The 15136-nt window shown below is 43.6% G+C and overlaps 1 protein-coding gene across 1 annotated transcript; it reads right to left on the reverse strand.

Annotated features, from left to right (window-relative positions):
• Window positions 1-5719: 5719 nt before the first annotated feature.
• LOC132374605 (boLa class II histocompatibility antigen, DQB*0101 beta chain-like) lies at window positions 5720-13031 on the reverse strand. Its single transcript, XM_059938480.1, has 5 exons — window positions 12868-13031; window positions 11173-11442; window positions 7741-8022; window positions 7123-7233; window positions 5720-6096 (listed from the first exon to the last, which is right to left on the reverse strand). Exons 1-5 carry the CDS (start codon window positions 12974-12976, stop codon window positions 6083-6085), a joined length of 786 nt encoding a protein of 261 aa, XP_059794463.1. The 5' UTR covers window positions 12977-13031; the 3' UTR covers window positions 5720-6082.
• Between the last annotated feature and the right edge of the window lie 2105 nt (window positions 13032-15136).

Below are 15136 nucleotides of genomic sequence, written 5' to 3' on the forward strand. Positions count from 1 at the left end.
ATCAACTATACTCCAATAAAAATTTTTAATGCAAAAAAGTAAGTAAATAAATAATAAAATAGCCCTGCCAGTATCACTCTCTTTAAAAAAAAGAAAAAGAAAGAAAGAAAAAGAAAGAAAAAAGAAAGAAAAGAAACAATGGCTGAGAGCTTCCCATATCTGAGGTGAGATTTGGATATCTAAGTTCATGAAGCTCATAGTTAAGAAATAAATTCAACTTAAAGAGGTTTTCTCAAAGATATATTATGATAAAGTTGTAAAAAATCAAAGACAGAGATAATCTTAAAAGCAGCAAGAGAAAAGAAGCTTGTAACTTATGATGAAAACTATAATGTTATCAGATTTCTCAAAAGAAACCTTACGTTTAAGGACAGAAGGAGATGATATATTCAAAATTGCTGAAAGAGTTTGGTACCAGAGGTTGATGAAGGAAGATCATGAACTCACCTCTTCCAATGGACACACCCAGTCTACAGCTATAAATGGAACAATTTCCTCTGGAAGAAAAAATAACTAAACTAAAAACTGGCTTAACAACAACTACACATCAGGCAAATGAGAGGGAAACCACATCAAGGCAAGAGAGGCTGAGTCATTATCTTTCCATAAACCCTACTCCAGGTACAGCAACCCACAATTGGGAAGGAACTCAAAATCTAGAGCTTCTCCCTGAGGAGAAAGGGATTTGAACACCACAATATAGACACCCCAACTTTTAAGACCTGCACCTGAGAGATGAGTCCCCAAAACTTCAAGCTTTGAAAGCCAATGGCTCTCATGTCTATGAGACAATACTGTAGTGAACCGAGAAATGGCTCTTAAAGGGCTCACACACAGACTCACTCGACCCAGGTCCCAGCACAGAAGCCATTTGAAAAGTGCCCACACTTTATGGGAATGAGGCTCATTTGATGACCTTAAAGTGTCAGCCTAAGGAGCAGGGGTCTGCTGGGATACTCCCCAGGGATGGAGGCTGGCAGCCACCATCTTCACACTCTCCCTGTGCTATGCTAAAGTGGGCAGACACCTTTTTATTTTTTTTTATTCTAGGCCTTTTTTTTTCAGGGATTCCATCTTTACACTCCCACTTTGTATCGCGCTAGCCAGCAGGTGCTATCTTCACACTACTCCTGTGCCACACTCCAGAGCACCAGTATTTCCTGCAGGGGAGCTTTTACATGGGTCTGGTGTCCTGGTTTTTGTGTCTGGTGTCCCAGTTTTTGTGGTTGCAATCCAGTGGGATGTCTTTGGATCACCTGGTTCTCGAAGGCAGGGAGGTTCACACTCCTAGGTCCAATAGGACTGTAAAAATCAGATACGGTTCTTGGCAGACTACCACCCCAAGGGTACTGCACAAATAGCAGACTGAAACACACTCCCAGTCTTTCTGAGAAAGAGGCTTATTTTTTGTCCAGGAGTTTTGGCCTGAGCGGCAGGTTTCTGGTTTGGCACAATTCTAAGGGGCTATGGAGGTACTTTCATGCAACAGAAGCCAGTGGACAAAATCTTTGCACTCTCCCCCTGCCTTGCTCCAGCCCACTGGTGCCCTCCAAAGAAGCTTATACCTTGGGTGCCGTGATTTTTCCAGCTGGTGCTAGGAGATGCCTCTACATTTTCTGGCTTTGGTGACTAGTGGGGTGACACTAGGCTCATGGGTGACAAAGAACTATAACAAATGTAGAAAAGTTCTTAAACAGCTACCAACCCAGGGCACAGTAAGAGGCAACAGACCCAGGAGATCAGTATATCTGTGAAAGAGGCCTATTAGCTTACCATCATAGCTACAGCCTGAGGGGGAAGCTTCTAATTAAACACAAATCTAAGGGCTGACTGTAATCCTTTCCAGAGACCTTGGAGGGTGGGCACTATCATTTCACTCTCCCTTGCCACGCTCCACAGTGCCAGTAGCTCTCAGAAGGGAGCTCTTACACTCTTCTGGTGCCCTGGCTTTTGTAGCTGCAAGATTCAACATCTGCAAATCAATCTATGTGATACACCCCATTAACAAATAGAAGAATAAAAAACATACGATCATCTCAATACATGCAGAAAAAGCTTTTGGCAAAATTCAACACCTATTTATTATAAAAACTCTCAACAAAGTGGGTATAGAGGGTTCATACCTCAACATAATAAAGGTCATGGATGACAAACCCATAGCCAACACCCTACTCAACATTGAAAGGCCAAAAGCATTTCCTCTAAGATCAGAATGAAAACAAGGATGACCACTCTAGCCACTTTTATTCAACATAGTATGAGAAATCCTAAAATCAGATTAAAATAAATAAATTAATTAAAGGAATCCAAGTTGGAAGGGAAGAAGCACTGTTTGCAGACGACATGACAGTATATATAGAAAATCCTGAAGGCACCACCAAAAAACTATTAGAGCAATAAATTAATTCAGTAAAGTTGTAGGATACAAAATTAGAACATAGAAATCTGTTGTGTTTCTGTACACTAACAACAAACTATCAGAAAGAGAAATTAAGAAAACAATCTTATTTACAACTGCATCAAAAAGAATAAAATACCTAGAAATAAATCTCACCAAGGAGGTAAAAGACCTGTACTCTAAAAATTATAAGACACTGATGAAAGAAATTGAAGATGACACAAACAGATGGAAAAATATAACATGGTCATGGAATGGAAGAATTTAATATTGTTAAAATGACCAAAGCAGATTCAATGCAATCCCTATCAAAATACCAATAGCATTTTCCCACAGAATTAGAACAAATAATTCTAAAATGTGTATGGAACCACAAATGATCCAGAATAGCCAAAGAAATTTTGAGAAAGAACAAAGCTGGAGATATCAAGCTCCCTGATTTCAAATATATTGTAAAACTATAGTAATCAAGACAATATAGTATTGGCATAAAAACAGACACGTAGATCAATGGAACAGAATAGAGATCCCAAATATAAACCCATACACATATTTTCGATAAAGGAGCCAAGAATACACAGTGGGAAAAGAAAAGTCTCTTCAATTAAGGGTATTGGGAAAAGTAGACAGCTACATGAAAAAGAAAGAATATGGACCACTATCTTACACCATACACAAAAATTAACTCAAAATAGATTAAAGATTTGAATGTAAGACCTGAAACCTTGAAACTCCTAGAAGAAACAAAGATGGTAAACTCCTTGACATTGGCCTTTGTGATGACTTTTTGACACCAAAAGTAAAGGCAACAAAAGCAAAAATAAACTAGTCAGACTACATTAAACTAAAAAGCTTCTGCACAGCAAAGGAAACTATCAACCAAACAAAAAGAAAATCTACTGAATGGGAAAAAAATTTGCAAATTATATATCTGCTAAGGAGTTAATATCCAAAATATATAAAAATATCATACAATTCAAAGGCGAAAAAAAGTCTGATTAAAAAATGGGCAGAGAATCTGAATAGACATTTTTCCAAAGAAGACATACAGACAGCCAACAGGTACATGAAAAGATGCTCAACATCACTAATCAACAGGGAAATGCAAATCAAAGCCACAGTAAGGTATCACCACAAAAATAAATAAATAAATAAATAAATAAATAAATTTTTAAGATTAAATAAATATCTTTTTTAAAAAAGATATCACCTCACACATGTTAGAATGGCTATCATCAAAAAGACAAGAAATAACAAGTGCTGGCAAGGATGTAGAGAAAACGGAATCCTTGTGCACTGTTGGTGGGAATGTAAATTGGTGCAGCACTATCGAAAGCAGCATGGAGGTTCCTCAAAACATTAAAAATAAAACTGCCTGGGCTTCCCTGGTGGCGCAGTGGTTGAGAATCTGCCTGCCAATGCAGGGGACACGGGTTCGAGCCCTGGTCTGGGAAGATCCCACATGCCGCGGAGCGGCTGGGCCCGTGAGCCACAATTACTGAGCCTGCGCGTCTGGAGCCTGTGCTCCGCAACAAGAGAGGCCGCGATAGTGAGAGGCCCGCGCACCGCGATGAAGAGTGGCCCCCACTTGCCGCAACTAGAGAAAGCCTTCGCACAGAAACGAAGACCCAACACAGCCAAAATAAATAAATTAATTAATATTAAAAAAAAATTAACTTTGCATTCAAACTTTGTGTTAAACCACATATTTTTTAAAATAAATAAATAAATAAATAAAATAAAATAAAACTGCCATATGATCCAGCAATTTCTCTTCTGGGTATTTATCCAAAGGAAACAAAAACACTAACTTGGAAAAGATCTATGCACCCCATGTTCATTGTAGCATTAATTACAATAGCCATGATATGAAAGCAACATAAGTGGCCATTGGTGAATGCATGGATAAAGAAACTGCGGTGTGTATATACACATAATGGAATATTATTCAGCCATAAAAAGAATGAAATCTTGCCATTTGCAACAGCATGGATGGACCTTGAGGGCATTACGCTAAGTGAAATGAGTTAGACAGAGAAAGGCAAATACCATAAAATCTCACTTAGCTTATGTGGAATCTTTAATAAAAAAGAACTCATAGATAAACAGAACGAATTGGTGGTTGCCAGAGGAGGGCAAAAGTCGTGAAGGTGGTGAAAAGGCACAAACTTCCCGTTATAACATACATAAGTCCTGGGGATGTGATGTACAGCGTGGTGAATCTAGTTAATAATACTGTGTTGTATATTTGAAAGTTGCTAAAAGAGTAGTTTTTTTTTTTTTTAATTTGACTATGTTTTAATTGTTTAGACCCAAGATAACCCACAAACCTCTCTGTGGCGCAAAAGATTATCATGGTTATTCCCCATTTCATTCAAAATATTGTAAAGGTTCTACCATTTGCAATTCTGTTATTTAAAATAATAAAAATAAAATAAAATAATATAGTCCGTAAGTTTCTTTAAGAGGGTACAGTAAACTACAATACGTGGAGACATGCTAATGTGAGTGAACAAATGAAGATACAGCTGCAGCTTTCAGTGATGGAGTACTCCTGCTCTACCTACAGTATTCTATGTGATATCTCAGTTGTGACACGAGACTGTCTGATTCACTAGACCTCAAATATTAGTAAGCTTACTTCCTTTTTTTAACTTCTAGATAAAACGTAAATATGAAGGAGATGTCCTTTTTGTTCTTCCCACCACTGTGGAATCCACTGATCTGCTCCAGTGGTTTCCCAGCCGAGATTCTCGATTCTACCCAGAGCTGCTGAATCAGACTCCTGGGTACAGGCTGCTTCTCAACCAGCTCCCAGCCTGTGTGTTGGTCTGACAGTTAGATAACTATCTAACCTCCCCACAAGGGAGGCTTCCTTCCTGTAACCCTGACAGGTGGTCATTGAAAAGAGTAGATCTAAAAAGTTCTCATCACAAGAAAAAAATTGTAACAATCTATAGTGATGATGTTAATGAGACTTATTGTAGTGATCATTTTGCAATAATACAAATACTGAATCATCATGCTGTACAGCCAAAACTAATATAATGTTGTTTATCAATCATACCTCAATAAAAAATATATGATTAGCATAGGGACTTCCCTATGGTACAGTGGTCCTGTGGTTAAGACTCCACACTCCCAATGCAGGGGGGCTCGGGTTCAATCCCTGGTCAGGGAACTAGAGCCCGCATGCCGCAACTGAAGATCCCACATGCAGCAACGAAGATCCCATGTGCCACAACTAAGACCCGGTGTGAGTCTTAATAAATATTAAAAAAATATGATTAGCATAAGCTTAATAAAAAAGAAGGCTCAGGGTATAGATAACTCATATTCATGTTTAATTATGATATACCCTATAGCCAGGTAATGGTTTCAACATGCTTCTCTTGAGCAGTCTGCGGAGGGAGAATGCAAACAGAAAAATCCCTTGGGGTCTGAGTAGGCGCTCAGTAGACGCTGTTGGCAGTACACGGGCAGAGGCTCCGGGGTCAGTGCAGGAAGCAGCATCAGAGTCAAATCCTTGGGGCAGGGCAAGGGGTAACCTGGTGACTGTGTCAGAGTTAATGGAGGAACCTGATCTCAGAGGAACAGGTTGACAGGCAACTGGGAATTCTGGGCAAGAACAGGCAGCTATTACAGAAGAGCAAAAACCAATCCCCGTCAAAGCATCCTCAGGAGTCAGTGCACGAGCCCTGGAGAAGAGAGAGAGTGATCAGCACATGGCACCCTGAGGGACGCGCCCCCTCACCTCTTCTCGGCCTGCAGCATCTGACAGAGAAAGCTGAGGTCCGGGGCATATCACCATCACCTCCCCTAACATCTGTGTAGAGGTGAAATCAGCTAAAGAGGACACAACACTTCAGCCTGACGCAGATGTGTGGAAGGCTGGGGAGCAGCTGTTATCCTTCTGTGGGATACGAAGATGTCAAACTTTTAATAAATTAGATAATAACTCACCTTCTTTCCACCACTCATAGCCTCTTTCAGTCACTATAAATGCCCACAGGCAGTAACCACCAACATGTGGCACAAAGTGGGTATCACCCTGGTGTCTAGCACTAACACCACAGTTCTGGCTCCAAGTTTCACAGAAAGATGCCACCAAAGTTATGGCCTGATTCTGGAGAACAACCTCAGGAGCTTCCTACAGAAACTGGGTGAACTTCTCCCCTAACTCTTGATCCCATAGCAGAAAATAGGCCATGGACGAGACCACTGTGCCCAGGTATACTCACCTCACACCCTTCCCTCTTTTATCTGTCCCCATAACCCCCAGGGAAACAGAGCAAAAACAGTACCTGCTGGTGGAGGCCCAGGAGGTCCCACAAAAGGTCTCATGACACAAACAGCAAGTGTCTCACCCACCCCAAAGGGAAAGGAGATAAGCAACTTAATTTGAAATATATTTCTTCCCTACCCATCCCCTCTACCCACAAGGCCTTAACTGCCCTAAAATAAAATCTCCCCAAATGAATGGAACTGTCACCAGAAGGAAGCCCTAGAATAAATCCCACCTGTCACCTCTGTGAAAGGGCTGCTTTCCAACCAGTAAAATCAGACTCCAATGTCTCCCTAGGTCGTTCCATTTCCGCCCACCACCAGCCTAGTCTCCTTCCTTTCAGGGTCAGGAGGAAAGAGCTACATCTAGAGGCACAGGCCTCCCTGAACAGAGGGTCTCAGTCACAGCCCATCTCCCCCTTTTCCCCAGGGTTCCTTACCCTTCTGGCTCCTGTGACGGATGACGAGGCCCAGCCCGAGGAAGATCAGCCCCAGCACAAAGCCCCCAACACCACTCAGCATCTTGCTCTGGGCAGATCCAGACTGTGCCCCTAGGGATCAGAGCCTGAGTGTCAGGGTTTGTCCCCACACCAAAGGGGGGTGTCCCTTTGAGAAGCCTGAAGTCTAGTCTGAGATACAGGAGGTGGAGGTGTCAGGGGAACCTAGTTCTCCATTCTGACTACCCCTAGGGGAGGGACCCGCCAACAGATCCTTGGACAGAGTGGGCGGGTGGGAGAAGGGGAAAGTGGATCCCTGCTCCTCAGGGACACATCCATAACCTTACGCCCTAAGACTCTGGTCACCAGTCAATCCTTCAGAGCTACCAGGGCTGGGCTCTGGGGCCCTGGTGTGTAGAGTGAGCTCCCTGTATCTGGAAAGACAATGAGATCAGGATTCTTCTGACGCCCTTACTATGAGGCAAGAGGCACTCTTGTATCCTGTAATTTCCAGCTCAGTAGTGATTCTGGGGACAAGGGATGAGATGGGATGGACCAAGGAAGCTCTATCTGCCCCTGTCCTGTGGGGCCCACGGTGAAAGGAAACCAAGTGCCCCTTACGCCACTCCACCATGATGGGGCTCTGGAGGCTGGGGTGCTCCACATGGCAGGTGTAGACATCTCCTTGCCGGGGAGTCATTTCCAGCATCACAAGCATCTGGAAGGTCCAGTCCCCATTTCTAATAAGAGGGGTGGACACAACGCCAGCTGTCTCCTCCTGGTCATTCCGGAACCACCGAACTTTGATCTGGCCTGGATAGAAATCTGCCACCGAGCAGACCAGCAGGTTGTGGTGGTTTAGAGCCTCTGTCTTGGATGGGGAGATGGTCACTGTAGGTTCCACTGAGGGAGTAACAGACAGGAAAAGACACAGTGAAATGTGAGACCACACAGCAAGTCTTCCCCACCAGGAAGAGTCCTTCCCTGGTACCAGGGTGGAAAGATCCTTGGATTCCAAATCTTGGATTTGGATCTAACCTGGACCACTTTATTAGCTTGAATAAAAACATTAGTCAGTTTACTTTTCAGAGTCTCAAGAGACAGTTCTAATCATTCTATGGGAGTTACTCTGTTGACACTAATTGATAAAAATGAAGCACTTTAAAATTATAAATTGCTATATTATACAGGCCACTACTTATAACATTTTTTAAATAAAATAATAAACCTGGACTTGTTCCCCCTTGCTCTCCCACCTAGAAGTGACCATCACGATCAGCTCTAGTGACTTGTGCTAGGTCAGTGACACTGTTTTCTGTTAGTCTCCATGCTCCCCACAGTAGAGAAAATCCAGCAACTTTGACTCCCACCTGCTGGCCATGAGATGATCAACAGTAGTCATGGCCCCATGGACTGAGAATTAAGAAAGTACAGACATTTCTATGTCCAGTAAAATGGGACAACAGTGACCATCACATCCTTCCTACAAAGCAGTGTTTCTCAAACAGGCTACATCTATAATCCTCAGCCCTGTAATACAGAATTCGAGAGCGAGAGCACTTCTTACCCGTCAACAAAGCATCTCTCTCAGTTTTTAGCCTCATCTTAGCTCAAATGCCATTCTGTGGTGAACTCCCCACAAAAATTTATATAATTAAATACCTACACTTCTATCTCTAGTTCATTTATGCCACATATACTTTATTTGATTCATTCATTCATTCAACAAATATAAATTTGACAAGCACTTGGGACCCAAAGATAAACAACAAACTGTGGCCCCTGCCTTTACAGAACTTGCAATCTAGTAACAAAGATAAAACAAAAAATAAAAACAAAAAAGAACCACAAGTGTTATGTCAAAAGTTTGTAATTTTTGAAGGAAAAGAAAGGAAACCTTGAAAACAAGTAACACTGATAAAACATCATGTTTGCCCATGCCTTGATTCCTTTATCTTCTCACATTGCTACTCATGGTCAAATATGACACACCTCCCAACCTGTTTTACACATATTATCCTTTATCTCTGCAGCCATTTTATTGCATCTCCCTCATTCCCTTAGTGCAAAACTATAGTAAATATTTCATGTAGTGTTTTATCTATTTGATAATATATTATGTACTCTCATTTACTTTTTTCCCCTAATTTTCTTTTAACATTCAAGTGAGCTGCCAACACTACTCCATCCCTTTGCTATTAAGAATAACTGCCTTGTTCTGAAATCAGACATCATTATCATGTATGTTCTCTATAGAAAATATTCTGAGATTCTTGCAGAAGTTGGCCTGGGTTAGTGAGCATGTCACATGAACATACAATATAACTGGGACTCGCTGAGGTCGGCAGGCACTCTCGTCACCCCAATAACATAGTACTCGTGAGCCATCATCTGGAAAGAATCATGTTTTCAGTTTGGACTTTAACTCTTGATCAGGTTCTTCTTCCTGGGCTCTGACTAAAGTCATGGTCAGCTAGGTGGACTTATAAAATCTGTTCGTGTTAAACAGATTGGGAGTAAAAAATGGAGGTCACAAGTTCAAGAGAGAAATGTTAGAATAATTTTTATGAGAAAGAACTGAAATAGCAAAAATATAAGTATGTACTTGGTGGCATCAGGATGAAGGAGAAGGCAAGATTGGGTAAAGTAAGCTAAAAGTTATGTGAACATACACAGATAACACCGGGGTCAGACTAGGGATCAATCAGTGAGTTTTCAATCCCTCGAATGTATCATTTTGTCCCACTAACATTGAAAATAGGCAGGAACAGACTCATTGCTGCTTCTGGTCATAACTGGCTTAAACAAGGCTTTGCTTCCATTAGACTCTACATACATGTAGTAAAGAACATGATGACTATTGTGTATTTGGGGGAGGCTTCAAGGCAGTGAATAACTGTGTGTAATTACTTAAACTGTTTATTATGTACCAATATTAGCATATATAAAGTGGTGATGCTGATTGCTAACACCAAGGAAATTAAGTGGCATAATATAGGTAGTGTTTGGTAAGACAATTGTCTAGCAATAGGTGCTCCTGAAACTGGTATAATTAACTTTCAGAATGTCTACCCCTGCAGTGGATGTTGGGGGAGCTGGCAGGGAGAGAGAGGATAGGCAGGCCAAGGGAACCTGAAACAACTTTTATTCAGTAATTAAATGGCATCAACTTATTTACCCCAAAACTTCAGCTCTGTTATCAGCCATTTGTTGAGCTTTTCTAAGAAATTAAAACTTTGCCTTATAACACCACTAAAGTACTGTTTCTATTTTTACTAAACACTTTTTTCCCTCAGGCTTTGCATTCACAAATTCTAAATCGTTAAGATCCAAGTCAATAAGAGTTTACTTTAAAGCATTAAGCAAAATCGTAAAGAATAATTAATACAGTCAGTTTTTAAGACCCTATTTACCTTTGTGCTTTCTCTTGAGCCTAAGTGGCTGGGCAACAGAGAACATTTATTCATTAATTTAAGCAAGGTTTATGGAGCTCATACTACCTGCCAATGTGTCAGGTACTAGGCACACAGGGATAATTAAGACAGTCCCTTGCCAGAAAGAGGGCCGGGACAAGTGATATAGTGACATCCATTTAAGAAACCAGGATTAAGATGAATAATGATTTGAAACCAAAAAGTGAAAATGTATTCTTTCGTGGCTGTGATGTATCACCACGTGTGTAAGGTGCCCTGAGGGCAGCCGTGGAGCAGCCCTCACTCCCCCAGGCTGAGCTCTTGAGCTTCGGGAAGCAAACAAGCCAAAGGCACGAGGCGGGAACGTGCGGAATTAGTGGAAAGAACTGCACAGGACGGGGCTCTCGAGAGCTGGGGCCATACTGAGCGGTCCCGGACCCGCCTCTGCGGGGAATGTTCCAGCGCTAACAACCTCCGTCTCCCTGCTGTGCCCTCGGTCCCCGGCCCTCCGCGCGGGAGGCCCGGCCTCGCTGTCCCCTCCGCGGGCCTGGGGATCCCACCCCCGAGGCCCCGCCCCCTCCCCCCCGCGCGGAGTCTCGGCAGGTGGGGGTGGGCCCCGCGGAGGGCGGCCTGCGCTCACCTCGCCGCTGCACCGTGAAGCTCTCACCAACCCCGTAGTTGTGTCTGCACACCGTGTCCAGCTCGGCCCGTGTCTGCTCCAGGATGTCCTTCTGGCTGTTCCAGTACTCGGCGTCCGGCCGGCCCAGCTCGCTCACCGCCCGGTACTCGCCCACGTCGCTGTCGAAGCGCGCGAACTCCTCCCGGTTATAGATGTATCTGGTCACGTACCGCACCCGCTCCGTGCCGTTGGTGAAGTAACACAGGCCCGTATGCTGGATCAGGAAGTCCTCTGCGGGAGACACCGCCGCTCAGCCAGGCGGCAGCCGCTCGGCAGGGCGGGGAGATGTCGGCCCGCGGCCAGCTGGGTCGGAAAAACCTGAAACCCGCCGCTCAACCCCGGGTTCCCGGCCCAGCCCAGCCCTGCGCCTCCTACTGCGAACCCGGATCCTCCAGGCGGCTCTTCCAAGCCCTCCCGCCCCGTCTGAGGGCTTCCAGAATGACCTTCGTGTGAGGAGGCTTGTCTCTGAGGGGAGCCCTGGGACCTGTGATCCCTGCCTGAGCCTGAGAACCGAGTAAACAGGGCTGTCGGGTGGGTTTCACATCCATCTCTCTACTTAGAGGGATCAGGACGTTCTCACATGAAATGTCATTTTCCCTCGAAATCCTGGGAACCTCAGAGGCAAACAAGTGTCTACATAAGCACAAGACTTCAAGGGAATAACAAAGGAGGTGTAGAATGGAGCTTGTCCTCGTCCTGACAGGCACATTCTCTTGGTCCCTGGCAAAGTGCCTGCCTTCCCATGCGTGGGTTTCCTCTGCGTTTCTGCCACCCCGACCCGACTCCTGTGTGGTTAGAAGGGACCGACACCGCCCCAGTCCTAAAAAGGATGGTTTATTCACGGAAGGAGCACAGACTTTCAAATTAGATAAATTGGATTCCAATTAAACTGAGACAGTTACCAGCTTGGATGGGTTACTTAACAGAGTATCTGTATCTTAAGTATAACGGTGTAAAAAGTCATTATATCTACACATAGCGGTGTTAGGAAGACTGAGAGAGAATTTATATGAAGATACTAATCCTGTGTCTGAAGTGAATGCTTTCTCAATATACATATTTCTCTTCTTACGTTCTCCTTTCTCCTAAACCCCGTCCATCCTCAACTCAAGTCTCTGAATACCACTCAAGTCACTATTTGACCGTAAGTCAGTGAAACTTGAGGTTAAGATTCTGTCGGTGGCCACCCAGTCAGCTCCACTCAAATACCGGGAGTTTGCTTCCGGGAACCCTCCACTCAAGAGTCAGGAATGTAGAGTCCTTTTCCTCAAATTCTGAGACTACAGAGACCACTGCTGCCCTACCTTTCCCCAACCCAGGATCCCACAGCATTAAGTCCAGACAAGGTCTTGGGGGACCCTGAAATGACAAGTCCTGCTGTGTCTTCTTTGGAGAAATTCTTTAAAACAAAATACCCATGCTCACTTTGTCCCAGCACTTGTAGCAGATACACACTTTGTCTCCTCCTCCCTGTTATAATATCCCCAGGCTTAAGCCTGTGGGAGGGGGGGACTGTCCTCACCTTGTCATTAGGAGGTGGAAATGAGGACATCCCCGAAGAGAGGAAATATTCTTGAGATCACACCCCAGGCCAAGTGTCCCTCAGAGCCTGGTCCCCGGAGCGGTGGCTCTGGGGAGCAGCTGCCCTGCACTTACGTGGAGAGTCTCTGCCCTCAGCCCCCGGGCTGCCCAACACCAGCGTCACCATCACAGCTGCCGTCCAAAGGCCTCTGGGGACCTGCAGAGCCACCGTCCCAGACATCATTGAGAACAAAGGAAGAAGTAATGGTAGTGAACACAGCTCACACCCGCTGGATCTGGTGTGCCTACTTTAGAGAATAAAAGCCTATGAAAGCTTCCATGTATGGCAGGATTGGAGAGTCCCAAGGAAAGGAACCAATCAGCACTGGAGCTGAAGTACCTCATGTATCTCTGGGCAGACATCTTTTTTGAAGGTTCTCAATCTAATGCCTGGCACTCTGTCTTCATCAGATTACGCTGGATGAACATTTCGGGTGAAGAGTTCTTTCAGTTTTGAATGATCTGAAGATTAAATGCCTTCGGAGTTTAGAGAACGAAAAGAAAAAAAAAATGATTCAAGAGTAGACACCTCTGTGATATTTATTTAAAACCTATTGTTCTTGGGATTTGGGGTAAGGGAAAATAAGTGGGGATCATATTTCAGGGAGAGAAAATCATTGTCGCAAAGAAGTTCACTTTTATTATCTTAGACACTCTGAGGAGCCTTAAGTTGTGGTGGGAAGAGCAGAGTTCTTGAAGGAAATTGTTTTGAGCTGCACTGATGCAGCAAGTGCCTGCTTGCCACCCCAGGTATCTTGCTATGCCTGGCATTGTGGTTGTCCATTGCTGTCACCAATAAAGGCATGGAAGAACAAAAAAAAAAAAAAAAAAAAGTTTTTTGTTGTTGTTGTCTGTTTTAAATTTATTTTAAATTTATTTATTTATGTTTTGGCCGCGTTGGGTCTTCGTTGCTGCACATGGGCTTTCTCTAGTTGCAGCGAGTGGGGACTTCTCTTCATTGCGGTGCACAGGCTTCTCATTGCGGTGGCTTCTCTTGTTGCGGAGCACGGGCTCTAGGCGCGCAGGCTTCAGTAGTCGTGGCTCGCAGCCTCTGGAGTGCAGGCTCAGTAGTTGTGGTGCACAAGCTTAGTTGTTCTGCAGCATGTGGGATCTTCCCGGACCAGGGCTCGAACCCATGTCTTCTGTATTGGCAGGTGGATTCTTAACCACTGCACTACCAGGGACGTTGTCTACCACTGATGTGCTTTTTGAGAGTCAACAAAATACTGAACCTTTTTGCCTCAGACTTCTCTTTGTAAAATGTGAGTCACGCTTCGTGCATTTTATATCTAGGCCTTCATATATACAAACTTAAGAGTAACATGACTTGCTTAGTATCGCAAAATGTTCCTCAGCTGCCAGGTGTAACTGTTGGCAGTACCAGGTTTATACGTGGAGCAAGAAAACAAACAAAATTTGACAACCAGTCCTGTTGGCAAGTGATTTTTTCATTACACAAGAATCTATTGCATTTATGCTCTTTGAATGAAAGTATTTGAAAAATTAAGTTGACTTTTCTCTTAAAATCTCTTCAGCTGCTCAAATCCTCCCTGAACCATCTGATGTCAGCAAAAACACAAGCCACAAACATTAACAGCATTCAGACACAGTCACCTTTATTTCTGAGGACAGAGAGCAAAAGATGTGGAGAAGCATTTCCTGGAGCTTGAATAGTGTTAATGAGGGAGCAAATACTTATAGTTGCAGATTGTACTACAGTACAATACTATTGTATTGTACAGATTGTGCCAGCCTAAGCATCAAATCCCCAGTGGCAGAAGTATCAATGTGTTTTTTTTAATAAATGTGTTATTTATCAGGCTCCTCTTGCCCATGACTAGGGGCAGTATTAAATGGTTATAGAGCAATTAGAACAGTGCCTGGAAAACATTAATAAACAAGACAATAAGTGTTTCTCCCTCTATTCTCTCTCTTCCTGAATTTTAGGTTCTTCTTTCAAAATAGAGGAAAGGATCTAAAAGCAGGACATAAAGAGTTTACCAGGTAAAAAGAAATAGGGAAGAGGCAACGACAAGAAGTTTCCATTAGTGGCACATGAAGACAATGAGTTAGTTCAATATTCTGAATTAGGTGCATAGTCCCAGAGCACCTGAGACTGGGAAATCTGTCACTGGGCTTCCACCAGCAGTGGTGCACTCAGGATCAGGGTAATTTCAGAGCAAGGGGGGCTTCCATGGTGGGATGAAAACATAAAGGAGGAACATCAAACTCAGACCGGTAATAGGGTTGGGAGGCAACAAAGAACAGTCAGAGAGGGATTTTGAAGGTGCCTCAGTTCCCTCAGACCTTACCTCAGGGTCCCTTGGAATAAACAGAGGCTTCT

Source organism: Balaenoptera ricei, chromosome 11 (genome assembly GCF_028023285.1).
Source record: "Balaenoptera ricei isolate mBalRic1 chromosome 11, mBalRic1.hap2, whole genome shotgun sequence".
Lineage (NCBI taxonomy): Eukaryota > Metazoa > Chordata > Mammalia > Artiodactyla > Balaenopteridae > Balaenoptera > Balaenoptera ricei.

Bases quoted from the DNA above. Each gene is read 5' to 3' on its own strand.
- LOC132374605 (XM_059938480.1), bottom strand. From the start codon at position 12,976: ATGATGTCTGGGACGGTGGCTCTGCAGGTCCCCAGAGGCCTTTGGACG. The intron at 11,443-12,867 runs GTAAGTGCAGGG...TGTCTCCCGCAG, and splicing joins TGAGGGCAGAGACTCTCCAC to AGGACTTCCTGATCCAGCAT. The intron at 7,234-7,740 runs GTAAGGGGCACT...TCTGATCCCTAG, and splicing joins CCCCATCATGGTGGAGTGGC to GGGCACAGTCTGGATCTGCC.